This window comes from Corvus moneduloides, chromosome 27, assembly GCF_009650955.1.
Source record: "Corvus moneduloides isolate bCorMon1 chromosome 27, bCorMon1.pri, whole genome shotgun sequence".
NCBI classification, from domain to species: domain Eukaryota; kingdom Metazoa; phylum Chordata; class Aves; order Passeriformes; family Corvidae; genus Corvus; species Corvus moneduloides.
Genome location: NC_045502.1, coordinates 543,064 through 570,072, shown reverse-complemented (window position 1 = coordinate 570,072; position 27,009 = coordinate 543,064). Strand labels below are relative to the sequence as shown.

Below are 27,009 nucleotides of genomic sequence, written 5' to 3'. Positions count from 1 at the left end.
ACTCCTACTCGCAGGAAAGCTGGGGATTTCTAAATTCCACTTTCCATTCCCATCTCAAATCCTCTCTGGCATCCCCTCTGGGTGTGTGAGTCTTCAGCTGCCTCCAGGAGATGCTTTGTGCTTCTCCCCTGCTGCCTGTGAGACCCTGTGGTCAGTGTGGGCCCACCAGGGAGCAGGGGTGTCGGGATCCTTTCTCGAGGTATTTCTTACTCAATGGAAAGTCTCTGGGAAAGGAAAAGCCGGGCAGGAATAGGGAATGTCTGCATTCCTTCAGTCTGTTCCTGGTGACATGTGAAACGTGAGCACTTCTGGCCTTGACAAGCTCTGCCTGCCAGTCAGCATTCCCATGGAATATCCCATCTTGCCGTGGCTGTGACCTGTGGGGGCAAATCTGGAGCTGTTTGAAAGAAAAGCTGGGAAAATCCTCTGGGAAAGTGAGATTTTTGGGCTCTGCAGTGCCTGGGTTCAGACAGGATGAAAATTTCTGTACATTGCAGATGCTCCTGACTGAAGGGGAGGAGGCTGGGATTGATTCCCGGGTTTTATTTAAGGTGTGGGCACTTGTGAGCCTCTGAATACCTTAAATAAAAGGATGAAAGGATGAAACACCTGGAAATGCCCTCCCCGTGTGCAGGGCCCCACCCTCCCTGCTCTGAAGGGCTGCAGTAACCACAGCAGCGGCAGATGTGGAAAAACAACACTGGGAATGAGTGGGGGGTATTTTCAGCTGTGTCTAAGGCAGGGCAGGGAGGGAGCCAGCCTGGGCTGCAGGGGCAGCATTCCACAGACTGCCAGAGCTGGTGCCACGGGACAGAACTGGGGAGCTTCTGCTTTGGTGTGAGCTTGACAGTTGATAACTTTTTGGGGGTAGGGTGAGTGTCTGGGGGCGTGCGATGCTGAAAGTAAAAGTGATCCCAGCCGCCTGTCCCACAGCCTGTCGTGGAAACTGGAGAGGTTTCCAGTTGCTAAAAATGTATTGAAATAACTGCAGCAGCATCAGACAGCTTCTTGTTTGTTTTTTCAAACAGCCCAGCTCAGAAGGTCAAATTCTGAAGTCATCATCACTTGTCTGCCTCTGCCTGTCCCTGTCTGGGGAGGGATTGGGGTGGCTTGGGCCAGGCTGCTCCTCCAGCCTGAGATAATCCAGCAAAAATAATCGACTTGCAAAATAAAATAAGTCTGGTTTTTCATTAAGGAAGGATGGGGAGGCACATAACCTGTCAAGGGTGAAAGAGGGAGTTGTTGGCAGAGCTGTGACTTGTGTCCTGGGTGCTCTGAGACATTCCTGTGACAACAACTCCTCCTCCAGACATGACAGCAAACCCTTGTTCTCTCCTTTGCAGCTGTAGGAGAATCTCATAAGATGCTTTTTGGGAGACTGAGGAAATTTGCATTGACCCAGATAAGGCAGAGAAATGCAGTTTTAATTCCTGGCTGTGGCAATGGGCGTACAGCTGAGGGTACATGGGACCCTCAGCTTTAATTCCTGGTACATGGCAATGGGCGTGGCTGAGGGTACATGGGACACCCTCAGCCTTCAGAGGCAAAAAAAAACCCAGGAAAAGTGTTCAGCAGTTTTGCTCCTGGGACAGTGGGAGGTGTCCCTGCCCATGGCAGGGGTGGCACTGGATGGGCTTTAAAGTTCCTTCCCACCCAAACCATCCCAGGGTCCCATGATTTGCAGGTGGTGCAGCATCATCCCCCAGGTTCCTGCAGCTGTGCTGGGTTAAACCCCCTCAGTGCCTGGTGGCATCAGCCACAGGGGTCCTGGTCCCCACCTGTGCCTTTTTCCAGCCTGGATGTTCCTGTTTGGTTGATTTGCCCCTCTCCAGGATGGGCTGTGAGGGGGGGTCTGTCCCTCACTGACGGCGTCTGCCTGCCCTGAGGAACAGAGGGAGCTGTGTCTGGGGACAGCTGCTGGTGCTGGAGGCGCTGGGGCGTCCTGGGGATGTTTTATGGAACAAGGACTGCAGGGTTTGGCCTTCACTTTATACCCCTTCCAAAGGATTCTTTCCTGCAACAGCTTGGCTGACTCAGGCACCAGCTGGGCCAAGTGCGGGACCACCCAGGCCAGCGGCCCCATCCACTGTGGCACATTTCTACATTCCCACAACATAAAATTAAATAAATAAGAAACAGACCCAAATGTGAGGGAGAAAAAAGAAGGCACAAACTGCTGGAGAACAGCCAGGGAATCCATTGATTCGGTAGGATAAACACAGATCTTTGTGGGGAACAGCAGGTAGGGATCCTGTTGGCTTAAGGGGTCTTTGATTATTCAGGGTTAGCAGGCAGAGGTCGGGAGCACCATGAATAATTCACAGTGAATCCAAATCTGGGTTTGGAGAAGGAACTCTGACACCTCTGAGCTCCCACAGCAGAACAGCTCTGGAACCAGTCTGAACAGGGGAAATCACAGAAATCCCTGCGTGGGATTGCCGGGGGGGGAGGAAACTTCCCGCTGGCTCCGGGGGTGGGCGCGGGGCAGGACATGGGGGACACGAGGGACACGGGGGACACGGGTGGCACCACCGGGGGTGTGCAGGGCAGAGCTCCTGAGCTTCTTCTGGGAGATCTTCACCTCTCCGTGTTTGCTGCAGTACTTAGGGGAGGAGAATGCTGAGTCCCCAGAGGAAACGTTTGCGTTTCTCTACAAAGTAATTCAGATCAAGGCTTTAAACAAGGGAGATTTATTTGCTGTATTTGTCTGAAAACAACAGCAGCAAATTATTTATCTGAAAAAAATATTTACTGCGAACTGTAGTCGGGCAAAACTGAAAAATAAACAGTTTTTTCTCCCTTCTCTCTGCCCCCCTTTTTTTATTCTTTCTTTTTACCAGAGGCCTTTTTGAGGTCTAATGCATTTTTCAAGCTGACAATGGTTACTTTATGCTCTGCTGCAGATATCTAAAGCATCTTGGCAGAGTCACATTTACAGACAGCCTTACGGATCCCTTCTCCAGAGGCCTGATCCGATGGGTGCTCATGGCTGGAGGCTGTGGGATGGTTTCTCTGAGTGTTTCCTCCCCAGTTATCCCAGTGACAGCTGGGAACAGCCGTGGTCCTGCAGTGATGGGCTCCTCCTGCTCAGGAGCTCTGCTGCCACCACGAATGGTCCTGGTCCTGGTCCTGGTCCTTGGTTCATCCCTGCTGCAGACAAACCACTGCAGGAGCTAAAGGAGTTCAGTGCAATCCTCTTGAATAACTCTGAGCTGAAGCACCAGAGAAGGGGTTTGAGTTCATTTGGGGCGGTTGCAGCCGGCAGAGTGTCCGGTGCCTGTCAGGGAATTCTCTGAGATGTTCCTTTCCCTGTGGTCCTCGCTGTGCTTGGAGAAAATGCCTTTGGATTCAAGTGATGCCAACTCCTTCTGGGCTCAGCTCGGCTCCGCTGAGCTTGCACAGACCTCGGAGAGAGGGATGCCACCACCATGGGGACAGGAGCTCGTGGGAATGGGGACCCCGGCCCTGGGGGTTCCTCCCCCTGTGGCTGCAGGAGAGGACAGAGCAGTGAACTGCTCGTGTCCCTCACACTCCCCTCCTCTTCCCATCTATTTCCTGTCCAAAAATTCCTGACCGCTTTTCCCCTGCCTCTCTGCTGTTGTTGGAGCGTGATTTAATCACAGTGAGGTCCGCGGGGAGACAGCGAGGCAGCATCAGCTGCACTGGGGCTGTCTGTCTGTCTGTGTCTGTGTGTCCGTCTGTGTGCCTGTCTGCAGCCAGCTCGGTGATAAATCACTGCACTGGAACCTCAGGATGTTGGTTTGGGTTGGGTTTTTTCCCTCCTCCTCCTCCTCCCTCTCTGCAGCCGGGAAGGGATGAGCTGTGGGATGCTCCGTGTGCCGAGCCCAGAGCGCTGCAGTTTGTGATGCACGAACGCTGAGGGATCCCAGAGGGATCCCAGAGCTGCTTCCCGTGCTCCAGGGAGCGGGGAGGAGGCTGCTGGAGGAGCTCAGGGATCTCTGGCCCCGACAGGGAGGGGGATGCTGCCTCGATCAGCAATGCCTTGCAGAGCTGCACCAGTTTGCAGCAGGAGGGGAGCTGCTGGTGCTGCTGCAGGAGCAGGAGGGGCTGGGCCTGCCCTTGGACACGCTCTGCGCTGTCGGGGCTTTGGTTTTGTGCAAAAGCATCAAAGCTTTTCCCAGCTTTGCTTTGTCAGTCCAGTTGGGGCTGGTGCAGCCTGGAACATTTTTGCTCTGTATTAATTTTTAAATGCACTCCCGTCAGAGGAGCTGATTCCCGCTGGGCTCCCCGAGTGTGGACACCAAACCTCTGCTCCTCTGCCTCCCTCGTGGGCTTGGAGTTTCCTGAGCTAGTCCTGTGGGAGGTGCTGGCTTTTCTCTACTCCCAGCAGCTCGCTGTGGACACCTCAGCGGGTTTTGGGGTTGGGTTGGGGTATTTTTGACGAACTGTCCTTGTCCCCATGGGTCTGGTGTGTTGAGCAAAGTGCAGGACTGTCCAGCCAGGCTCTTGTGACAAAGCCACCACCAGGACTGAAGGCCCAGCCCTCAAGCTCTGTCTGAAGGAGACACAAGGGGGGAAATCTGAGTCAAAGCCCTCAGAACTGTCATTGAACAGGGAAAGAAGGGGGAGCAGGGAGGAGCTGTGAATTTGGCTTTGTTTCCTGGGCTGCAGAAGCCAAGAAGGGAAGGAACCATCCAAGAACAGACAAACCGGCATTTCTAAAGCAGAGCACTCCGCTTTTGGCATTTGCTCTAAAAATCAAGACAATTTTTGGAGCTTTTTATTGTTTAAAACCTACAAACAAGACAAGAACTTCAGTGCAAAACACAAGCAGTGAGCAGAGCGACCTCTGAGTGTGTGTCACCCACCCAGGGGTGGCTCCGGGCTTTGTTCAGTGCTACTCACTCAGGGTGCTGGGCTGGGCTGTGGAGCAGAGGGGACCAAGACTGGGGCCTCGGTGGGACCAGGGCTGGTGTCACCCTTGGGATGGCATCATCCTTGGCATAGTGCCACCCTTGGGATGGCATCACCTCCGTGCCAATGTCACCTTTGGGCTGGTGTCACCCTTGGGATGGTGTCACCTTTGGGATGGTGTCACCCCAGGGCCAGTGTCACCACAGGTCTGGTGTCATATGAGGGACGGTGTCACCCCAGGGACGGTGTCACCCCAGGGCGCTCTCTGGCTGTCCCCGCTCACCCCTGGCTCCTGCTCCTCGAGGCCCTCGGGCGCTGCAGCAGCTCCGGGGGCAGTGCTGGTGCTCAGTCTCTGGAGGCAGCGATGCGATCGACCTGCAAAAGGGACAGGAGCCATAAAAACAACAGCCCTGGGACAGGGAATGATCCCCCTGCAACAGGGACAGGCAGCCATGGAAACAACAGCCCTGGGACGGGGTCTTTGGCTGCTTGTGGCATCGATCCAGCACCACTGCAGTGTGGGGAATGAAAACCCCTGGATTTGAGGGGCCTTAGACACGTGGTAACACAAACGGGAGGGGTGTGACATCCAGAGCACTCCTTGGGGAGATGGGGCAGATTCCAAAGGGCAAAGGATTTAGGAGCAGGTTTGAGCTCTTGCTTTGTCTCTCCTGCTCAGCAGGAGCTGTGCCCTCAGTGGCACCTTGAACTGCACAAAGTGGCATCTGGTGGCTGAGCAGTGGCCTTTCCAGCAGGGGAAAATTCAGATGTCCTTCTCTGGGAGAGATGATTGCCCCCAAATGTCTGCCTCCTTCCCCTTTCACTGTGCTGGGCTTCACCCAGGTGAGACCCAGCCTGCAGGTGCTTCCTGAGCCCATTCCTGCCCCTCTCAGCTGAGCCAGCAAAGCCTGGGACAAACCTTGGGGCTGTGACCAACCCTTGTTCCTGGCTGGAAGCACCTGGAGCAGAATGAGAAGCAGATGACTTCAGCCCCTGCTGATCCCTGTCCCAGCTCCTGTGTCCATACAGCAAAAATTCCTCCCTAATCCAGCTGCTCCACTGCATGCAGGTGCCTCTGGACCCCCTCAGCTCCTGTCTGGCTTGGCTGGGGTCCTGCAGGGACATCCTCAAGCCACTTCATTCATCCACAGAGGCACTGGATTCATCCAACACTTCAGGCTGTGTCTGAGCCTTCCTGAGGGCCCGAGGGAGGGGACGTGGCTGTGCCAGGCTCAGGTGGAGAGGGGGAGGATGAGAACTGCCATCCTCTGTCAGCAAGGGCTGGCACACACCTTCACTGGGTCTCCGAAACCTGTCTCCTCGTGGTGTGGCTCAGTGGGAATTTCTCCTGCGTGCGTCATGCCCAGCTTTGTGCAGGTCTGAAATCCCCCCTAAATTCCAGCGGGTGAGGGCCGGAGGCTCAGGCTCGGTGTTGTGTCACCAGGGAGGCTGGAGGTCACCTCTGAGAGTGACCATCCTGCCCTGGTGTGGGGCCCGTGTGCCTGGGCTCTCCTCAGGCAGGGCCAGCTGGGGCTGTCCGGGCAGAAGAGAATTTTCCCTGTCAGCAGTTCCAGGGCTGGGCTGGGCAAAGCCTGGGGAAAGGAGCTGCTGCAAGGAATGCCAGCAGGGATGAGAGTCCCTGCCACGGCCCCGAGTGGCCCCCGAGTGGCCAGTGGCCACAGGGGCCATTCTGTCTGTGCTGGGCTCGTGCTGGAGAGGTTTGGTGGCTGCAGCTGGCTTTTCCCACCCACCCCCTGTACTGGAGGGTGGCTCTGGTTACGCAGCCAGCTTCAGGTACCTCGTGGGGTTTGTGTCCCCCTGTGCAGGCCATGAGCTCGGCCCAGCCCCCCCAGCCTTTCAGGGCTGCTTCTTGTACAGGAAAGGTCTTTGACAGGAGAAGCCTGAGCTGCTCCCTTTGTCTAAGAAAGTCAACGCTGGAGTTTGATGCTGCGTCCCTGGAGAGGCAAAGATCCCTGAGGAAACCAATCCCTGAATGGCCCAGCTGGAGGAGGGGGGGTTTCAGCGTTTTGTCACCGTGGGATTCCCTTTCAAAGCCACCCAGGTGTGTTTGAGCCCTGACCAAGCCCTGAGCCCCCAGCGTTGGTCTGACATGACCCCCACGGTCCCAGCTCAGCCTTACCCACGCAGGGCTCTTCCTGGGAAAAGAAGCCACGAATTTTCAGAAGTTGTGGAACGTGAGAAACGCTCACCGAGCACGGGGCAGGTATGGGCTGTGCTGACTGCAACCTTCTCAGTGATAGAAAAGGGGTCATTAAATAAGAATTAAGGAACAGAAGGTTGCAGGAACTGTTCTGCCTTAGGGGGATTTGATAGGCTTTCCACAGAGTGGAAAAAATCGGTTAGGAAAGGGCAGGTGAAATGCAAAAAATGAAATACAGGCTGAATCTCTGACCTGAAAAGAGCCTGGCTGGTCAGGAGAGGGGCAAGTTAAGCCCTGAGGTTTTCCGCTTTGTACATCCAGCTCTTAACTTCCACAGGGGCTACACCTGTTCTTAATGGATTTAACTGAAGACCAGTAATTCCGTTTGTTTCATGTAGGGCACTTGATTTTATTCAAAGGGTGAGATACAAAAAAAGTAAGCAAAGAGACAAAACCCAAATTATAAAACACTACAGACAAAAGTAAGACATCTTCTGCATACAGCACACGACAGGAAACACGGTACAGTCTGGTCCCCACAACCCAAGCCAGCTGGATATGTACAGCAGAGGCAGAGAATCTACAAGGGAGGAAATGTGGGTTTGCCACTCAAATGTCTATTTACAGAAACTGAATTGAAGGCAAATAGTTTTCTTTCCTTTTTTTTTTTCCAACCCAAATGTTTCTTCTTCCTGTTTCTGATGAAGAGGAGGGACTCCATGCTTTGAGGCAAGTTTGGTACATTCAGGTAGGATCCAAAATTAGCCACAGCTAAACACTGACGTGCCACTTAAGCCACTTAATTTTAGTCCCTCCCTCCATCCAACACGGCCACCAGGCACCTGCTTGTGGCATCAAGGACTCCTAGGGACAGCCAGGAAGGGGAAAGGCCCAATTCTGCACTGGTGTGGGTTTGACTTGTGCCTTTGGATGCTTCACTCTGCAGCTCAACCAGCCCCCCGTGCCTGGGCTGGGCTTAAGGCTCCACACTGAGGTTTTGCATGAGGCCCACGAGCTCCATCCCAGGTGACTGGGAAAGGCTCTGGGTGAAGCTTTTGGCTCTCTCAGCACAGGGGGCTGAGCCTGACCCAACACAGGGAGTCCAGGCAGCTTTTGGGACAGAAGAGCCACAGGAGACGGCCCTGCCCAGGGCCAGCCACCCAGGCACTGCTGGGGGCTCTTGGTGAGAATGTGCACAGACAGTGCTGACTAGGACAAATCTGGGAAAAAACTGTCCACAGCCCTTCTGCAGCAGGGCTGGGGGAAAAAAACCTTTCTGGCTGCAGCATATTCCATGTGCAGCTCCATTTGTGTGTGTGTGGAATCTTCCCAGCAGTGTGAAATCTGTCTGAGAACTGCTGGGCAGAAACATATGCTGAGCTGGGAGCTCTCTGGTCTTTGGAAATTAAAACCCCCCAAGACCTCAGGGCTTCCCTTGAGTCTCTGCAGGTGAGGAACAGAGTTATTTATACCAAAAATAAACTGTGACCAAAGCAGGCAGAAATAGGAGCTGCTATTCCAGGTGGCAAAAGCCTTTCTCTGTATTTACCTGTGGCTCAATTTTAGAGACAGGGCTACTGAATTTTTCAACATCTCAGTGAGGAAGGAGAGAATTTTACTGGCTCAGTAAGCAAAACATTCATTTGGGAGAGCAGAAGACTGGCTGTTAATAAATACCACGAGACATCCTAAAAGTTTTCTACGGAAAAGAGAAACATCATCTGTTCATCGAAATGCAACACGTGGACAAAATGAGGTAAGGAAAGCTAAAAAGAGTCCTTTGTACATTCTCACTTCACACTGCATGGCAACAACAACAACGAGATGCTTTAACAGGTTCCCTGCTACGCTCAGCAGAGAAATTCTTCACACAGGTGTGCTCCAGAGCATCCTTTGAGACCGAGCCTACAACATCCATCAGCCTCACTGCAACAGCTCCGAGCCCTCAGATTTGGCAGACAAGAGTTTGACACTCCAGGCAGTTTGCTGGCAGAGGTGGGGGTGGGCACTACCTGTTCCCCTGACCCATCAATACCCCCAGCTACACGGAACAAGGATTTGTCTGGCACAGCACAAGCCCAGAGAGCTCAGCACGAGCTCTGCAGCTCCACCGACACGGCCGCGTCACAGCGGACATTTCTGACTCAGACTCCTGTTCTTTGGTCCTCTTTGAACACAACTTTCACAAATGTCTAACAGCCTGCACTAACAAACTTCTGCTGAGCAGCAGCTTGTGTTCACAGGGGTGTCTGCCCCCCCTGCCCACGGGCAGCCCTCTGTGCAAGGCAGGGTAAAAGCAATGCTGGCTGCAGGCGGGGAAAAAGGGCATCCGTTCCAAAATAATTCCCTTGTGGGGCTGTTTCAGAACAAAGGATGGGGACACTGCACATCCCTGTGCCAGGAGGATCCAGGGGGAGCCCGGCCTGGATCCAGCCCTGCACAGTTTCTCTTAAGCAAGCTGGAGGGAAGAGGAAGAGGAGGAGGAGGAGCAGGAGGAGGAAGAGGAGGACCTGTCTTCCACCTGTTAGCACTGAACGTGCCTTGTTTTTTCCTTAAGGACAATTATCATCCTCCAGTGAAGCAGGGAGGGCTCCTGGTCATGTTTAGGCAGAGGCACAGCTGCCACAGGGCAGTGCCTCACACACACAGCATTTGCTGAACTAAAATGCAGCATTTACTACTTTGTTCTTAAACAGACACTGGCAGCACAATGTGTTCATAAATTAATAGTCTGAATATGATAATAAACACATACACTGGCTTTGAGAAGCTGTTTCCAGGCACGCAGCATTTCATTCTCACAATGAAACTGAGCCTTGAGCTGACACTGAACTGCAGTGAAATAGTCCCTGTGGGTTTATACATTGCAGAATTCCTGCAGAGTCTTTGGGAATGCCTTGCTCGGAGCAGCCATGGACCAGCCTGGGTCGTGTTTGTGCAGCACTTGGCGCCCTGTGCCAGGGGAACCGGGGTTTGCAGGGTGCTGGGCAGTCCCCAGGCACTGCATCTGCTAAAGCCATTTTTCAGGGGCAGTAAATGACCTGGAATATTCATCAGCACCACTTTATACCTGGTAGCATGTTTTTACGGTGCCTGTGAAAGGTTAATTCAAAACCCAGCAAGGTGGGAGGAAATTCACTTTTTTGCATTAGGAAATACATAATAACTGCCCTTTGATGACTCAGAAAAAGCCAACTTTTCCTCAGAAAAGTTTTGAGTCCTGAAGGTATATTTTCTGTGTCATTTCTGATTCTCTTCAAGCTTGTTATAGAAATATTACCAAGGTATTTATTTGTGTCGTGTTTATGGAGCCTTTTTATCCCCTTCAATTTGAAATCAGCTGAATTTGACACAAGTCACACAAGAACTGCTGCTAAATAAACCTGAGCCCTCGCTGTCATCAGGGGACTTTGGCTAAACAAGCTTCAGGAAGGAGCTTTAGAGCCCTCTCTGCTGGGGAGACACAAGGCAGAAACACACCCAGACCAGAGAGTGACCTGCAGCAAAAAGCCCTGCACAGAGCTGGGTCACTCAGGTGTGTGCACAGAGCTGGGTCACTCAGGTGTGTGCACAGAGCTGGGACACCCAGGTGTGTGCACAGAGCTGGGTCACTCAGGTGTGTCCACAGAGCTGGGACACTCAGGTGTGTGCACAGAGCTGGGTCACCCAGGTGTGTGCACAGAGCTGGGACACTCAGGTGTGTGCACAGAGCTGGGTCACCCAGGTGTGTGCACAGAGCTGGGACACTCAGGTGTGTGCACAGAGCTGGGTCACCCAGGTGTGTCCACAGAGCTGGGACACTCAGGTGTGTCCACAGAGCTGGGTCACCCAGGTGTGTGCACAGAGCTGGGACACCCAGGTGTGTGCACAGAGCTGGGTCACTCAGGTGTGTCCACAGAGCTGGGACACTCAGGTGTGTGCACAGAGCTGGGTCACCCAGGTGTGTGCACAGAGCTGGGACACCCAGGTGTGTGCACAGAGCTGGGTCACTCAGGTGTGTGCACAGAGCTGGGACACTCAGGTGTGTGCACAGAGCTGGGTCACTCAGGTGTGTGCACAGAGCTGGGTCACCCAGGTGTGTGCACAGAGCTGGGTCACTCAGGTGTGTGCACAGAGCTGGGACACTCAGGTGTGTGCACAGAGCTGGGTCCCTCAGGTGTGTGCACAGAGCTGGGACACTCAGGTGTGTGCACAGAGCTGGGACACTCAGGTGTGTGCACAGAGCTGGGACACCCAGGTGTGTGCACAGAGCTGGGACACCCAGGTGTGTGCACAGAGCTGGGACACTCAGGTGTGTGCACAGAGCTGGGACACCCAGGTGTGTGCACAGAGCTGGGACACTCAGGTGTGTTACAATGCCCCAGTGCCCCTCAGTTTGGGGGGAAAACCCTCAGCACTTGTTTTAAAAAACCCCAACCAACCATCAGCAGCAACAGCCACCAGCTCAGGGCGAGCACTGGTCACTCCTCTCTGCCCTCACCCCCACTGGCCAGCCAGTGCTCCCAGTCCCAGCTAGGGCGGGTCCCACTGGCCACACTGAGGTCACACCACGCCGTGGCCACCATGGCTACGAGATTGTCACTTGCTATGTTTTTGGCATAGATAAAATCCTTCTGGAGCAGCGTTCTCTCCTTGGCACATTCACCACGTGCCCAGGAGCGAGGAGGCTGTGACAGCTCAGCTGAATTCCCTCGTGTACCTGAGGCAGGAATTTACCCAAAGGCTTGTCTGCAGTTTCCTTCACTGGTAGAATATCTGCACAAGCGTGACCAGTACCAGCTCTTGTTCCAGGTGTGTATTCTGGTGTCCTGCTTCACTGCCTGAGAGCATGACAGCTGACTGATTAATTCCTTCAGTGGTTTCTCATCAATGACTGGAATGAGCCACATGGGGTAAGAGACAATGACATCAGCTCAAAGTAAAATGGAGGGCCCCTTACCTAGAAGACTCAGCAATCTTTAAGGAAAACCATTTAACATCTTTCATGGAAGTCTGTTGTTCAAAAAAACCCAGAGCTATTGACATAGCATGTGGAATCAATTGGACAATCACTAATGTAATGGAATTATGGTGATCTTACACACAAACAATGATTTAGCAAAATAAGATTTACCTAGGGGGCTTTAAAATCAAGTTATTTTGGTACCAAAAAAAGTCTTTCATTTAATTCCCCTTTGCCCCTATGATTCAGATGATCTTTCACTCTACAGTTACGGACTTGGCCAGATTTCTTGGAAAATCAACCTGCAGAGAGGGAGGAGAAAGAACAGGCTTGTGAGTATTTACACACTGTTTGTTTGTGTATAACTTTGTAACGTGTGGAATGTCTGTTCTGTGTTTCAACTGAAAACAACATATTCTCATGTTAATTTAGGATAATCAGTGCAGAAAAAAGTCCACAACCTTAATTGTTACAACTCCTCTCAAAACTAAGGAGGGAGTCCCTTTAGTCCACGTAGTTCCAGTGCTCAAATGATAAGAGGTCACTGATAACAGGTAGAGGCCAGTGTCTGTATTAAGATCAAATACCTAACACCAAACCGTTTGCCAAGCACCCTTGTGAGGGTTGTTGCCTTCCTCTGAGCTCCCTGCCAGCCCTCCAGAACCTGTGAGCTCCTACCAGACCAGACACACGTCCCAGCTCAGCCGCACCAGACTCGGCCGCATGTACTGGGCCTCCTCCCAGTTCTGTACTGGCCAGGACAGTCCTTGGACCTGGGCATTCCAGCAGCTCGAGCAGTCACACAGACACCCCCCGAGCCCTGCAGCATCGCCCAGCACACGGCAGCACACAGAGTGCAGGAGGAAGCAGTGCTGTACTCACATCATAGCCCCTGAGCACGGCGAGGTGGAACGCCAGCAGCTGGAGAGGGATCACACTCAGGATCCCCTGCAGACAGTCCACTGAGTGGGGAACTTTGATTGTTCTTTTGTTGTTCTTAATGGTCTCGATGTCCTCCTTGTCACAAATCACCACAGGTCGTCCCTGCAACAGAGGGGAATGCTGAAGGAAAGCAGGTCTCTGGAAGGTTCTTTCCTCACTTCTCTGCAGAGTGTCAGTGGCAAAATTTATTACTCAATTTAGAACCAAACAGCATCACATCCCCTGGGCAGCCCTGTGGGGTATTTAAGGGTTAAGCAGACCATGCCAGGCTTCTGCAGTTGTTGCAAAACTTGCTCTTGAAATGCCCACAGTACTTACTGAACTCACATGTGGGCAATGACACCGAAGTGAACAGTCTGGGTGTCTGTGAACTGCTCTTCTATTAAAAGCATCACTTCTGATGCACTGCAGACCTTACCAGGCCCTTACCTGCCGTGCAATGACCTGCTGGAGAGCGTTCTGGCACTTGGCATAGGTGTGGTCTCTCATGATGATCATGATCACAGGCATGAGCTTGTCCACCAGGGCCAGCGGGCCGTGCTTCAGCTCCCCAGCCAGGATCCCTTCCGAGTGCATGTAGGTGATTTCTTTTATTTTCTAGAGGGGGAAAAAATTCATAAAACTTTGAGCAACATGCTACTTTATTTTTTTTAATCACCTCTGTGAATTCTTGCACTTTGTGAAACTCAGTTCTGGCTCTCCTCAGATCCAAGCAAGTCAGGCCAAAAAACCCAGATCCGAGCAGTGCCCCTGGGCTGGGCTGTTCAGGCCACCAACACTTCCAGCTGTACCACCAAAGCACCACAGCCCTTATGACTTGCCATCAGCCACCACAGCCATCCTCCCAGCCTGACTGGGCAAAGTGGGGACAGCACTGACAACAGGAATCTCCTCAAATGTAGAAGCTGCAGTGTATGGGTTTGGAAAGTACACGCTCAGTTTTCAATTTATTAGGGTGCCCAGTTTGTGCAGTAAAGCATTCCCAGCGTGAACATGGAAAACATACCCTTCCAACCCACTGTAGCCTGTGACATGGGAATCTTCCAGCAGCAGCCTCAGCAATGTCACAGTGACTTTTAGTTATTTGTAATCATGGCACAGTTTGGGTTGGAGGGACCTTAAAACCCATCCAGTGCCACCCCTGCCATGGCAGGGACACCTCCCACTGTCCCAGGCTGCTCCCAGCCCCAGTGTCCAGCCTGGCCTGGGGCACTCCCAGGGATCCAGGGGCAGCCCCAGCTGCTCTGGGCACCCTGTGCCAGGGCCCTCCATTTAACCCAGTGTTGGCCAACACAGCAGAGCCATGGCTGCATTTACAACTGCACTTGCAGCCAGATGTTGCTCCCTGTGCAGAGGTCTGAAGTCTGTGGCTGTGTTTGAGCCAGCTTTAAATAAAGAAATCTCACCAAGGCTCCCTCCAGACACGTGGCGTAGTGGTAGCCACGTCCCATGATGAGGACAGACTTCTGATGGTACAGCTCTGTGGCCAGCTTCTGGATCTCATCATCCATGCTCAGCACTTCTTTAATCAAGTCTAGAGGGAAGGGGAAGAGTCCAGACTGAGTGTGCTCATGTGTGTGCCTCACACTACACACCCCACTCACCCTTCACTCACACAGCCAGCAGTGACCTGTAAAATCCCCGGGCTCAGAGTTTTACTGGTCCAGTTTGGTGGCCTGGAGACACCAGAGAGAACAAGGAATTGTGACAGCCCTGCTGCCCTCCCGATCCCCCCAGCCCCTCTCTGCAGGGTCCAGCTCTGCCCGGGGTCCTACCTGGCAGCCCCTTCAGCCCCCGCATGATCTCCTTGCGCCGCTCCTGCATGGAGATCCTGTCATCGCACATCATCAGGGCAAACATCACCAGGGACACGAACTGGCTGGTGTAGGCCTGGGGTGGGGCACGAGAGAAACGTCACTGCTGCACCAGCCAGGTGATTGTCACCCAGCAGGTGAAATCCTCAGACCAAGTGGCAGCTTTTATTCCAAGTCAGCAGCAAAAACGAACGTGAGCTCACAAGGCAAATCTCACCTGAGCAGATCTCAACAGAGGCACGTGATGATCTCCTCATACTCCAGGAGATTCAGACACAACAACCAAGACTTTATATTCTAAGATTCCCTGGTGACTACTAAACCCTATTTTGTGACCATACCCGTGTCCTCCTTTACTGCAAGTGACTCCTGAGAACACTGGACAAGAGCAGGCCGCTGACTGGAGATGTTTGTTGGAAGCCCACGACAACCAGCCGAGATCTTTTTGGACCACACTCAAGGAACACAAAGGCAGCTGTGATTTCCCACCTCCCTTCTCTAAGAACAGACTCTCCTGAACCCCTCCCCTGAGTAAGGCTCCACTGTCTGCAAGAGCACCCAGCAGCCACATTAACATGCCTGGGCTGTTTAGAATATTCCCAAAAGGAAGTTCTGGGCAACCTGAGGGCAGAAACTTTTCAAGACCCTATTTCATACATGCACAACTTTGGTAACTCCCCACAGCATCAGAGAAAAAATGCCATTTATCTCCAAACTGTAACTGTTGGCCATGTGAAAACAACAGGGACAAATAGCTCGTTCAAGAGTTTCTTGTAAGAGACTCATGAATTTTCCATGATCAAATTCCCCAATGAACTATTAAACTCAAATGTGGTTTTTGGCTGAATTTATGTAACAGATTGACATCATCTCGCCTCTAAATATAACTAAACCAAAGCAGATTTCACCATGCACAAGCACTTCATCAAAATGAAACGCAGCAAAGTAAGTTATTTCATACTGTATCACACATAGCCAGAATAATCCTGTTATCTGGACACAAATAGTAGCTTTCTGTAAAAGACCATTCTCCCATTTGTTAAAAGTATAGTTCTAATATCCCATTTTCTTTGGTAAAGCAGAGCCAGTGAGGGAGTTACATGCAGACAAAGTTTCCATTATCTTGTCTATTAATTTCCTTTTTCATCTCTGACCTTAGTTTAAACTGAATCTGCACCTCGAGACAAACAATGGCAAAGGGAATTCTGACCTCTTAGGGAATCATTCCCTCTGAGACCCATTTGTTTTCAATGTTTAATGCAGTTTCCTTATATTATTTCATTTTAAAAAGGGACCAAAAAAAAGCCCTTTGCAAGCTCCAGGACAGAGAACACACAGGGTGCTGCTGGTCTGTAACTGCACAACCATCAGCAGCGACAGGTACAGAGGGAACAGGAAGCATTTAACAGGGCCAAGCCCTTCCAGGAGGGGTTCTGGTGGCAGGAACACCAAATAAAATCAGGGAGGGGTGTGGGTTGTGCCCCACCTTGGTGCTGGCCACGCCGATCTCGGGGCCCGCGTTGATGTGCACCCCGCAGTCGGTCTCGCGGGAGATGGAGCTGCCCACGGTGTTGGTGATGCCCACGGTCAGGGCTCCCCTCTCCTTGCAGTACCGAAGGCACATCAGGGTGTCTGCTGTCTCCCCTGGAACACAGGGAAGCACAGGGAAGCACAGGGATGGGGGCTCAGTGCTGCTGCTCTGCTGCCACTGCAGGTGGGAAATGCACCAAGTCCCCAAACACAGCCCCAGAGGTTTGTGCTCCCTGCAAGCCAAGGAGGTGGCAGCAGCCACTTCAGCCCCAGCACGCTGTGTCTGAACCCTGAACACAGGGCAGCGACACCCAGAAAACACAAAACCTATCCGCAGCATTTGGTGTAAGGAAAAGCCAGTGTTCTGCTATGGTTTAAAAAAAAGGTGTCTTCAAAAAGCCCAGGGAGAACCTGACCATCAGCCCCCCACAGAGAGGATATTCTGAGACATTTGGTACTGAGAAGAAAGAAATTGCTACAGAGGAGAAAAAAATTGCTCCCAAGAGGGTATTTTAACCTGTGGAGATAAAGTAATGACTGGTTTTAGTGTCACAGCTGAAGATCAGTCATGAAAACCTGAAATGGTAAATGCAACTAAGGGAAAAAAAACGTTTTGCATCGCAGTTGTCCTTGAAAATATGAAGTACCTCATATAAATTCTTTTATGCCTCGGTGTGCCTTTTATCTCCTACTCCATTCCAAGTTAGTTGGATTTTCTGATATTCATGTCTAAGAGTTTCCTTTCTTCTGTGGCTCCAATCCACCATATGGTGGTGCTTTAACTAGGGAACTAAAACAATTCCAAAGGAGCTGTGGAGCTGCCTTCACCCCGAGCTCAGCAGCACTTCCAGTCTGTTGATCGGTGCAGAGAAAGGAAACAAAACTCCTGTTCCACCTGTCAGCCACAGGAGCCCTGCAGCAGCTGCAGCTGGAGGGAGCAGAACCTCCCAGCCCTGGAATCTGAGCGTCCTCCCTCACATCACCACACACAGTCCTGCAGACAGGCACCAGACCTGGCCCTGCTGCCTTCTCCCTCCATTCTGGGCAGGAGGGAGTGAGGCTGGGGAAGGGAGCCCGTACCTGACTGGCTGAGGAAGAAGCAGACGTCGTCCCTGAACACGGGGGTGTTCCTGTCCAGGAAGTCGCTGGCCAGCTCCACCATGACAGGTAACTCCGTCAGCTCTTCCAGCACCTGGCGGGTCTGGCACAAGGAGGGGCAGGAAGTCAGGTATTACATCATGTTTATAAAACCAAGTGTTTGCACAAAAAAAGCTTTCTAGCTGCCACACACTGGAAAATATTACTGTTAAAAGTCCCACATGAAAATCAGTGCTGGATTATACTTTAATTACTCAGTAGTGCCCACACTCAAGTCACCAACAACCCCTGTGAGAAGCGACCTTGCTTTGGCACCACCACCAGCCTGTGAGGCCAACCCCTCCCTCAAACCGAGAATTCTCTTAAGTAAGGCTCACATATTATGTAACCCTCCACACAGATTATGCAATACTGGGTGTCCTGAGCGTGTATCAGACTGCAGCGTGAAGAACTCAGAAACCACCACCTACATCCAGGCCAACCAGAAATCCCACCTGGCTCCTGGCAGCCCCTGCCTTGCTGCATTCTGCTCCTGCATCATCCCTCCCCTGCCAGCTGCTTTTTACAACAGAGCAGCCTTTGTTTTCCAAAGCTTTCCACAGCCATGGAAGTCACAGGAACCACTTCCCTAAGTTCAGGTTCATCAGCTTTTATTTCCTCCTGCTGTTGCTGTGAGCTGGAAGTCTGGTGTTTGCAGCTTTCACAAGGGTCCTCCTTCATTCACCTGTGTGCACCTGCTTACTCTTAACCTGATTAAGGTTAAGAATCAATCCCTAACCTGAAATCAATCCTTAATCTGCCTGGCACACTCCACACACTCTCCGGGGAGACTTCAGAGCCTCTTCCAGGGCCTAAAGGGGCTCCAGGAGACCTGGAGAGGGACTGGGGACAAGAGCCTGGAGTGGCAGGACAAAGTGGAATGGGTTTAAACTGAAAAAGGGTAGACTTAAATTTGATTATTAGGAGGAAATTCTTCCCTGTGAGGGTGCTGAGGCCCTGGCACAGGGTGCCCAGAGCAGCTGTGGCTGCCCCTGGATCCCTGGCAGTGTCCCAGGCCAGGGTGGACGGGGCTGGGAGCAACCTGGGACAGTGAGAAGTGTCCCTGCCCACGGCAGGGGTGGCACTGGATGGGCTTTAAGGTCCCTGAAACCCACCCCAGCCTGTGATTCTGGCACTGAGCCCAGCCCAGGTCCCCGAGCCCAGCACTCACAGCCACTCCTGCGTGGTAACTCGTGCCACAGGCAATGAGGATCAAACGCCGACACCTCTGGATCTCCTTGATGTGATCCTTCAGCCCACCCAGGTTCACTGTGAGCAACATTGGAGAGGAAAATCAGGGTGGCCAGGTAGGAGAAATTCTCAAGATCATTGATGCTAACAGCGTGTTACCATCTCCATCATCCACTCAGCAAAACACCATCATAAAATGGGATCTTGCCACCAGCACGTGGAATTCTGGAGGCACTCTGTGACACACACTTCATCTCACACCAGCAGGGTTTCCATCTCCCACTGCATCACCCACTTCCTCCCCTGTGACTACCATGAGTAACTGCTAGATACAGAGCTGTTGGGAATGAGGGAGGCTCAAGCTCAATTACCAGTGTAGTCATCGAAGTTGACCCTTCCTCTCATCGTATTAACAACAGATTCTGGCTGTTCAAATATTTCCTTCTGCATAAACGAGCTGAAGTTACCTATGAAGAAAGAAATAAAACAAATTAGAACACTTTACCTCCTGGTAATTGCCATTTTTCCTGTGTATGTAGGGAAAAGCTTGGACCAGGCCAGTTACCAGCTAGAGATTATTAAACTGATACTTCTTTTTCTGCCAAAACATCAGCTCATGATGAGAGCTTGATTCAGGTTTATGGAAGGTGTCAGTGAAGGGCAGATCCAGGCTGGCAAGTTCGTGAGGGATCAGTCTTGGAAAAACCAGATGGCTCCAAGCAGGAGGCAAAATCCTCAGCCCCACAATTCTCCTCAGTAAGGTGTCAGCAACTAGAGGGAAAGTCCCATTACACGTGGGGACTTTTTTGCCCATGAGGGCGACACAGCACTGGACCAGGCTGTGGGACCTCTGCCCTTGGAGGGCCAGGCATCCCTCGGGGCAGGGATGGCACCGGGTGACTCCAGGCCCTCCCCCCGTGACCCAGCAGCCCCTCCCCGCTGCCAGCCAGCAGCTCTCACCCTTCATGATCTGCTGCAGCTCCATCTGCAGGGTCTGCACGGCCCGGCCCGGGTGGTCGCCGGCCGTGCGCTTGATGCGGTGGATGGACAGACGCCCGTCCACCACGGCCGCCACGTCGTCATCCTCCAGGAAGATCACGCGGTTGGTGTGCTCGATGACAGCGCTGCGGGGGCACAGAGCACATCAGCCCCTGCTCTGGGAGCTCAGGGCTCAGCCCTTCCTAGCACACCCCACGCGCGGCTCCGGAGTCAAGGAATTTCCTCGCCTGTTAAAATCGGGCCACTCCTGTAAAGGGCATTTCCACCCTGCCAATGGAACGGGATTTTTTTTCCACCCGGCTCATTATTAATTTCAGTGCCTGCTTTAAGGAGAAGCTCTGAACTGCTCAGACAAAGCGGCGTGTGCAGCAATGGGATCTGTCTGGAGCTATGAGGTCAGGAGGGCAGGGATTTCCCCTGGCACACAGGCTGCTCAAACACAGCCTGTTCCTTCCTTGGTTTTTCCAGGGATAAGCCACTGTCCCTCCCTGTATGTCACTTTGCCCATCTGTAAAACCAGGGACAGCTTTGTCCCCTGTGGAGGCACCTGGGATCTGCTCAGCAGCACTCCCTGGAGTGTCACTGAGAAGCTCTAAAACCAGAACACATCGGGCTGTCCTAAGAGTCTCCACAATTCTCTGATGGAAAGAGCTGCAGAAATCAACCACAGCAGTATTTTTACATTCCTGGAGCAAGCACTCATTTCTCTTGAACCAGAGAATCCCAAAAACTCTGCTAAGGCTGCTGCCAAGTTAGTCTCTCTCACTCCTCTGGGACTGCAATATGCCACCTTTGATGATGAAGGAATTGCATGTGTGCAGAGATCCCTGGAGAATCAACACAATTCTGCTCATAATTAGCATCTGTCCTGCTAATTTAGGTCAGTACTCCCTCAGGTTTCCTATCACTGGGAAATCCTACCAACAGGTGAGCCCGAAGAAGGGTAACACCCTATTCCAAGGTCAGTGTTCATTCCTTTAACAGCAACTCTGTTTTGGTATTTGTGAAGTAATGGCCACATACACACAATTTATTCACCAAGAACCCACAGCCTCCCCATCTCTTGTTCAAGAGAGCTTTAAACAGGATATTTCTACACACACCAGAGATGCTGGAAAACCCTACCTGGCATCAGAAGCAAAGTAATATTCCACAGCTTTCTCCTCCACGGGGAAGAGGCAGGTGGTGCTGTCCACTCGGGACAGGCTGCAGCTCCCCTTCTTGTCTTTCCCTAGGAGACAGGAGGGTCAGGGGCTGCCCAGGTGCCACACCCAGAGAGGCCCCAAGGCACGGTACCAACATGAAGCACTATTTTCACGCCTGCAGGTGGTCACAGCAAAGGAACTTGTACTGTTGTGCCCATTTCTCAGTTTGCTTGCAAGAGATTTCTGTGGTTTTTAATAAGTCTGCAAGTGTATTACCAGTGCACTTTTACGTTTAGAGGAATTTATCAGGAAAAAATCCAGATTAAAGTTTTGTGTGGCTCCACTAGCAGAGAATTCAAGATGCTTTATGAGCAGCCACATTTCCCTGCCCTGTTGATCAGTTTAAGCTTCTCCCATGTTCCTGTCTGGTGAGACTCTCCTGAGCCCCCAGAAATGGACCAGCATTGCTCCTTCATTGTCTGTTACTCTCAGCACTGGGGAAATTCTTTCAGAGCTGCCACCTGTGTGACCACCCAGCTCCCCTGAGCACCGCAGGTGGAACCCAAACCTATTTCTGTCTGGCTGAGCTCACAGCTCAGGAAGTCTGAGATTAAGAGCTCTGCATTGCTCCTGCACTATCAACCAACCACCTCATCCTGATCAGAAAATCAGACCTGTGCTGTTGGCCAGGGAGGCATCCAGGGGTGCTGGAGGACACAGAACTGCGAATCAGCTCTGGAAAAATCTGTCCTAAAAGCTCAGTGTTTCACCAAGGATCCTTTCTGGAGTACTCTGGCAATTCCCAATACCATCTCATCCTCCTCCTCCACACTGCTTCTCAGTGGTGAAGCTCATCAGGGATGCAGATGAGGCACCCAACACCTACTGCTCAGCACCAGCCTCAAGCAAAATTATTTGCCAGTCACTGTGCAGGGTATGGGGATGGTGGGGGTGGATTAATCAGCTTATCCACCAAAATGGGACCATTGCTGAAGAACAATAACACTGAAGTTACTCCATTCTATATTTATTCCATAATCCTGATGTTGTTTCACCTACTAGACACTGATCTGATTCAGTGATGCAAGCAGAGCTCGTGGTGTTCTGATCTACACTTCTGCAGATGAAAACGTGAAGGAAAAATACTGCTTTCATGTTGATACTCAGTAAAAAAGGTCCACTCAGCCAGTGATTTAGAGCCTTCCAGTTCAGTTATGAAGTCAGTAAAGGAGGAAAACAACGCCTTTGTTGTTGAGACAGGACAGAGCAGAGCTGTTAGTGGCCACTCCCCCACAGCAGCACCCCAGACCTGATCAGAACATGCAAATTTGGTGTCTCGAAATAGATCATTTCCCTGCATTGACTTTATTATGTTGCATTGCTTTCCTCGTTACAGGCTGTGCACTGGGGGGTGGTTATTGTGCACACACGTGCACTGTGTGTGCAGTCACCAAGGCTGGGTTAGGGAGTTACAGTGAGTATTTTCAGCCAGTTATGAGTTTTATTTTATCTGTGGATTTGTCCATTTATCTATAGATAATCTGATTGTTACTCCACTGCACCAACCCCTCATCTACTACAATTTAGAAGCAACACAGAAGGAATTTTTAAATCTCTTCCCTCCTGTACCCAAGAATGGAGAATTAACCCAGGTACAGTAAAAAGGGGCAGGGGGGCAATTACTCAGAAAAGCCTCAGTGCCTCTGAGAGCTGAGGGATTTGGGTTCTCAGAGCCCCTGGGAACTCACCTGGCTACGGAATTTTACTCCAAACACTGAGAGATACACGGGGTAAAGAGAAATAAAACCTCACCTGATGTTTGGAGTCAGGCAAACCAGCTCCTGGTTCACCTCCCAACAAACCCAGGTCTGCTTCTCCTCCAGCAAGAGAGATGTCAGGTATTTTACCCAGGGAGTGCCTGAGGCCACTGAGCCTCTGCTGAGGGTGGAATCCCATTTATTTACAGTCACCAAGGATCAGATCCTCCCCCTCTCAGAAAAGGGTTCTCCTGCTTCAGATGTGAACTCGGTTCATCCCATCATGGGACGGGCTGGCCTTTAAAGCACTTCAAGTGAACAACAGATGGTTCCCCCGATAAATGAACAGCCTCAGGCCAACCTTAGTGCTGCCACCAGAGGCTGCAGCTCAGATTCACACCGTGGTCAGGGGCAGGACACAGCTCCAGAAGGAATTTGGAGCAATGCTTGCATTAGGATTATCAGCAGCCTTCTGCTTTAGTGGGGTTCATTTTTAAGGTAATTCACTGTTTCCTTCTGCAGCCAGAGCTGCAGGAACACTCAGTACAACCTGCACTGTCATCACTTTTCCACATATGCTGGGCATTATGTCCCAATATTTGAAATGGGATGGGTGGATTTTCCCATGTGTTGCTCGTGGTGTTTCTGATCAAGAAGGAATTTTGACTCTCCCACTTGTTTCGCTAAACTGCATGGAAAGCAATAACCACATATTAAAAAGACAATGCATCTTGGTCTCATTTGATTCCTTTCCAAAGGAACTGGAGGATTTGTCTGAAATTTCAAGTACTAGCTTTTCTCTGGTAGGCACCTTCCTCCATTTTTATGGATATTCCATCAAAAGAATGATCCATAGATTGTACAGCTGAAAGTGCAATTGGAAAAAAAAAAAAACAAACTTCAGATAATCAGTAAAAATATATAGTGTTACATAAATGCATTAATATTACTGCTAATTATTCAATCAAAAGGCAAAGCTCCTGGGGCTGGTTCTTGCAGCAGGGGATCAGCAGCTACACTGCTAGGAGGCAGCAGGGCAGGAGAGCAATTCCTTTGGATCCCTGCACTGCTCAGAACACAAGCCCAGGGACTGGACAGGTTCAGACCCCTCTGACAGCAGTGAGTTACAGAGTAATTCTAAGTCACTCTTCATTTTCAAGGGTGTCTGTGGTGGTAGAACACATGGGAGAGCAGGATGGACAGACAACATAAACACACATTTTCCCACAAAGGGGAACAGCTTCCAAAAATGGCGTGGGGTGGCAGGGGCAAGGTGACAGTGCCAAGCTCCAGCCTGCAAAGCTCTCTCCTCTTTGTTCTTGAAAACTACCAGGCTCACAAATGCCAACATGCCACACACAGAATACAGACTTCAGTTTAACTGTACTGTTTAATTTATTATACTGAACTATTCCAACATCCCTGGAAGTGTCCAAGGCCAGGCTGGGCAGGGCTTGGAGCAACCTGGGATAGTGGAAGGTGTCCCTGCCCATGGAACAAGATGGGCTTTAAGGTCCCTCCCAACCCAAACCATTCCATGACTATACTTTATTCTACTACAGTAAGATGAATTTTCCTTGTAATAACTGGACATTAAATCTTTGATTACAACACTAGAGGCCAACCTGAGGTAACTAACACCTATAACCTGAGCTATATGGTGGGTAGAACATGTGGTTAAAAACTTGCTTTTAAAAAAACGTCTCCAGTAATGGTTTCATTTCCAAAGTCCAGCTGAAGTCTGTATTTCAGAGCCCACAGCTGTGTGTGGCCGTGCCCTGCAGCGAGGGGAGGAGCTCCCCACTCACCTGTGCGGTACAGGATGGGGATGTGGTCGGTGGAGAGCTTGTGCTCGCTGCGCACGCCGATGAGCAGGGGGCTGCCTCGCCTGCAGGGACACAGGGACAGCCTCAGCACCCCGGGGACACCCCCACACCCCACGCTGGGGCTCTGCTCCCCAGCAGCAGCTCAGGTGCACCAGGGCACAGCCAGAGGCTCCCAGAGCAGCTGCTGCTGCAAACACGGGGTGCAAACACAAAGAATAAAGAACACAGGGATAAAGAAAGAACACAGGGATAAAGAACACAGGGATAAAGAAAGAACACAGGGATAAAGAACACAGGGATGTGAGCAACCTGCATCAGGGTTAGACAAAATTCCCAAGAGTCACTGCACACCTGAAGCAGGGACTGCTCCTCACTGGACATGCCTACAAACAGGCTTTGGCACTTAAGTTCAACCCCTGTGGAGGCACACACACAGTGAAACCACCCCAGCTGATGCTGGTGTTTAAAAGTGGGATAGAAAACCTGAACACAAGGCTGGCCCAAATTCCAGGCCAAATGCAGGACTTGTCCAAGTGCTGCCACAAGGGCAAGCATAAAGGAAAAGGTAAAATCATCTCCCTTCAGATCATAACCAGAGGATACCAAAACCAAGCTGTTCCAGACCAGGAAATAAGAAATTTCCAAAGTATTTCTGGGAACTTTCTGTTATGAGAGATGGAGAACAAGAGAAAGGAAATTAAAAACAACCACCCTCTCACCTGCATATGCAGTGTGGTAAGAATGATCTCTACTCTGTCTTCTGACGTGGGGGTACAAAAACAAGTGACAGACAGGGTGCAAGAATGTTCCTCACATGGCAACACTCACCTGGTACCAACCGCCTGCCCAGGGTAATGAACACTCTTGAACACAAGGGCAAAAGCTCCTTCCTGGAACAAGAGAAACAAACTGTTCATCCCTTCTGTTATCTGAGGCCTGGGCACCATTTCAGTGTTCCCAGCACAGAAACTGCTCCTGTGTTTCTGTGGACGTGGGAGAGACACCAGAGAGGTTTTACAGATGTTTTCAGAACCTCCTGTAGCTCCAGCCCCCCACCCTGGAAGGGTGTCCCTCCCCTGAGCCTGGCAGCACATCCTCCACCACTGAATGAGTCCTGAACCCCCAGAGAGACACTCAGACTCCCTTGGTTATCCAAGTGGCTCCTGCTTTAGCTCAGGGTGCAGTGAGGGGACCCAAAGGCAAAGCTCTGCTAAAAGAAGCACCAAAACCAAAAGAAGCAACAAGTGTTTGCTCAGATGAGGTGCCACAACCTGCCAGCAACACAAGTTCTTGGCCTGTTGCTGCAACAGCTCCTGGCAGGTAAAGCAGTGAGGAACTCAGCGGAACCAGGTGCTGGGGGGTGGAGGTGAACTGTGGTGGATCCTGTTCCTGCACATCACCTCCGGTGGAAGCAGAGGCTCCGCGGAGCAGCTCCCACCAGGGGTCAGCAGCAATCCCGGACCGAGCTTCGGGAAGGACTGGAAGCAGCACAGGCTCTCCCAGGCCGGCTCCCTCCCCGTTCTCACCACCCCAGCCAAGGGCTGGAGGCCTCCAGGTGCTGCCGTGCCCCAAAACTTATTCATTACCCAGACGAATACTGACAAATGCTCAAGAAAACCGAATGTACACCTGAGATGAACTGTCAGAGGTTCACGCCTTAGCACGTGCCCCAGAGCATCCTGCAGCAGTGGCACGGGCTGGTGCTGCAGTGCCCTGGCAGCGCTGGAGGGCAGGGGTTGTTTTGGGGGGGTAGGGGTGTCTGTCCCACTGTGTCCGTCCCACAGCTGCCCTCCCTGCCCGCAGCATTACCAGCTGCTGGATGACCCTCTCCACCAGCGTGGTGAAGCTGATGTCGTCGCTGTCGCGGTTGTCGTACATGTACTTGACCAGCTTGGCGATGCTCTCCGTGTCCGTCTCCGACTCGAAGTCGTAGCCCTTGCTCTCCTGCAGGGACAGCCCGTGTGGGTGACCAGCCCTCTGCCTTCCCTTCCACCTGCCTTTGCCTTCCTTCCCACCTGCCTTCCTTTGTTTTGACTACTCCCTTCACCTTGCCTTTAACTTTTTTCTTTTTCTTATGTCTTTCCTTTTCTTTGCTCCTACCTTCCTCCCTCATATTTCCTTTTCTTTCCCTTTTTCTTGCCTTTCCTTTTTCCTACTCTTCCTTTTCTTTCCTCCCCTTCTTTTTTCCTTTCTTTTTACCCTTCCATACTGCAGTTGTTCCTCCTTTTTTCTCTCTTTTTTCCCCATCCTTTGCTCTGCTTTTCCTCTTTTACTTTTCTGCCTTTCGTTTTTCCTTCTTTTTCTCCTCTTCTCACACTTTCCTTCCATCCTTCCTTCCCACCTTTCAAATTGCAATACAAGGAGAGGAGAAGAGGGCAGTGAGTGGGAGTGTGAGGGGAGTGGAGGAGTGTGAGAATGTGAGGGGGAGAGTCGGGGTGGGGGGACCCAGGGAGGGGGTTTGGGTGGGGAAGTCTCAGTGGGAGAATGAGTGGGGGATGAGGAGGGAGTGGAAGTTGGGGGGTGTGAGCAGGGCAGTGAGTGAATGTCAGAATATGAGTGGGGGAATGTGGGGAGTGGGAGTGACGTAGGGAGGGAAGGGGGGATGTAAATGTGAGAATGCACCCACAGAGTAGGAGAGTCTGTGAGTGTAAGGGAAGGAGTGAGTGAAAATATGGGTGGGAGTGCAAAAA

General features: G+C 51.6%; 1 protein-coding gene across 2 annotated transcripts in view; it reads right to left on the bottom strand.

Annotated features, from left to right (window-relative positions):
* Window positions 1–2,890: 2,890 nt before the first annotated feature.
* GFPT1 (glutamine--fructose-6-phosphate transaminase 1) overlaps window positions 2,891–27,009 on the bottom strand; it is a 36,950-nt gene continuing 12,831 nt past the window's right edge. The window contains exons 6-19 of one of the 2 annotated variants that reach the window (XM_032091866.1): window positions 26,129–26,263; window positions 25,148–25,209; window positions 24,302–24,381; window positions 20,717–20,822; window positions 19,553–19,716; window positions 18,964–19,059; window positions 18,573–18,670; window positions 17,345–17,465; window positions 16,221–16,378; window positions 14,696–14,810; window positions 14,327–14,454; window positions 13,350–13,517; window positions 12,861–13,022; window positions 2,891–5,250 (exon numbers count right to left, since the gene is read on the bottom strand). In XM_032091866.1, the coding sequence (XP_031947757.1) occupies window positions 5,221–5,250; window positions 12,861–13,022; window positions 13,350–13,517; window positions 14,327–14,454; window positions 14,696–14,810; window positions 16,221–16,378; window positions 17,345–17,465; window positions 18,573–18,670; window positions 18,964–19,059; window positions 19,553–19,716; window positions 20,717–20,822; window positions 24,302–24,381; window positions 25,148–25,209; window positions 26,129–26,263 (1,623 nt within the window). In that variant the 3' untranslated portion in view covers window positions 2,891–5,220. Of the gene's footprint in view, window positions 5,251–11,847; window positions 12,281–12,860; window positions 13,023–13,349; window positions 13,518–14,326; window positions 14,455–14,695; window positions 14,811–16,220; window positions 16,379–17,344; window positions 17,466–18,572; window positions 18,671–18,963; window positions 19,060–19,552; window positions 19,717–20,716; window positions 20,823–24,301; window positions 24,382–25,147; window positions 25,210–26,128; window positions 26,264–27,009 lie in introns of those variants that run through there. The other variant, XM_032091865.1, reaches the window with a different exon arrangement.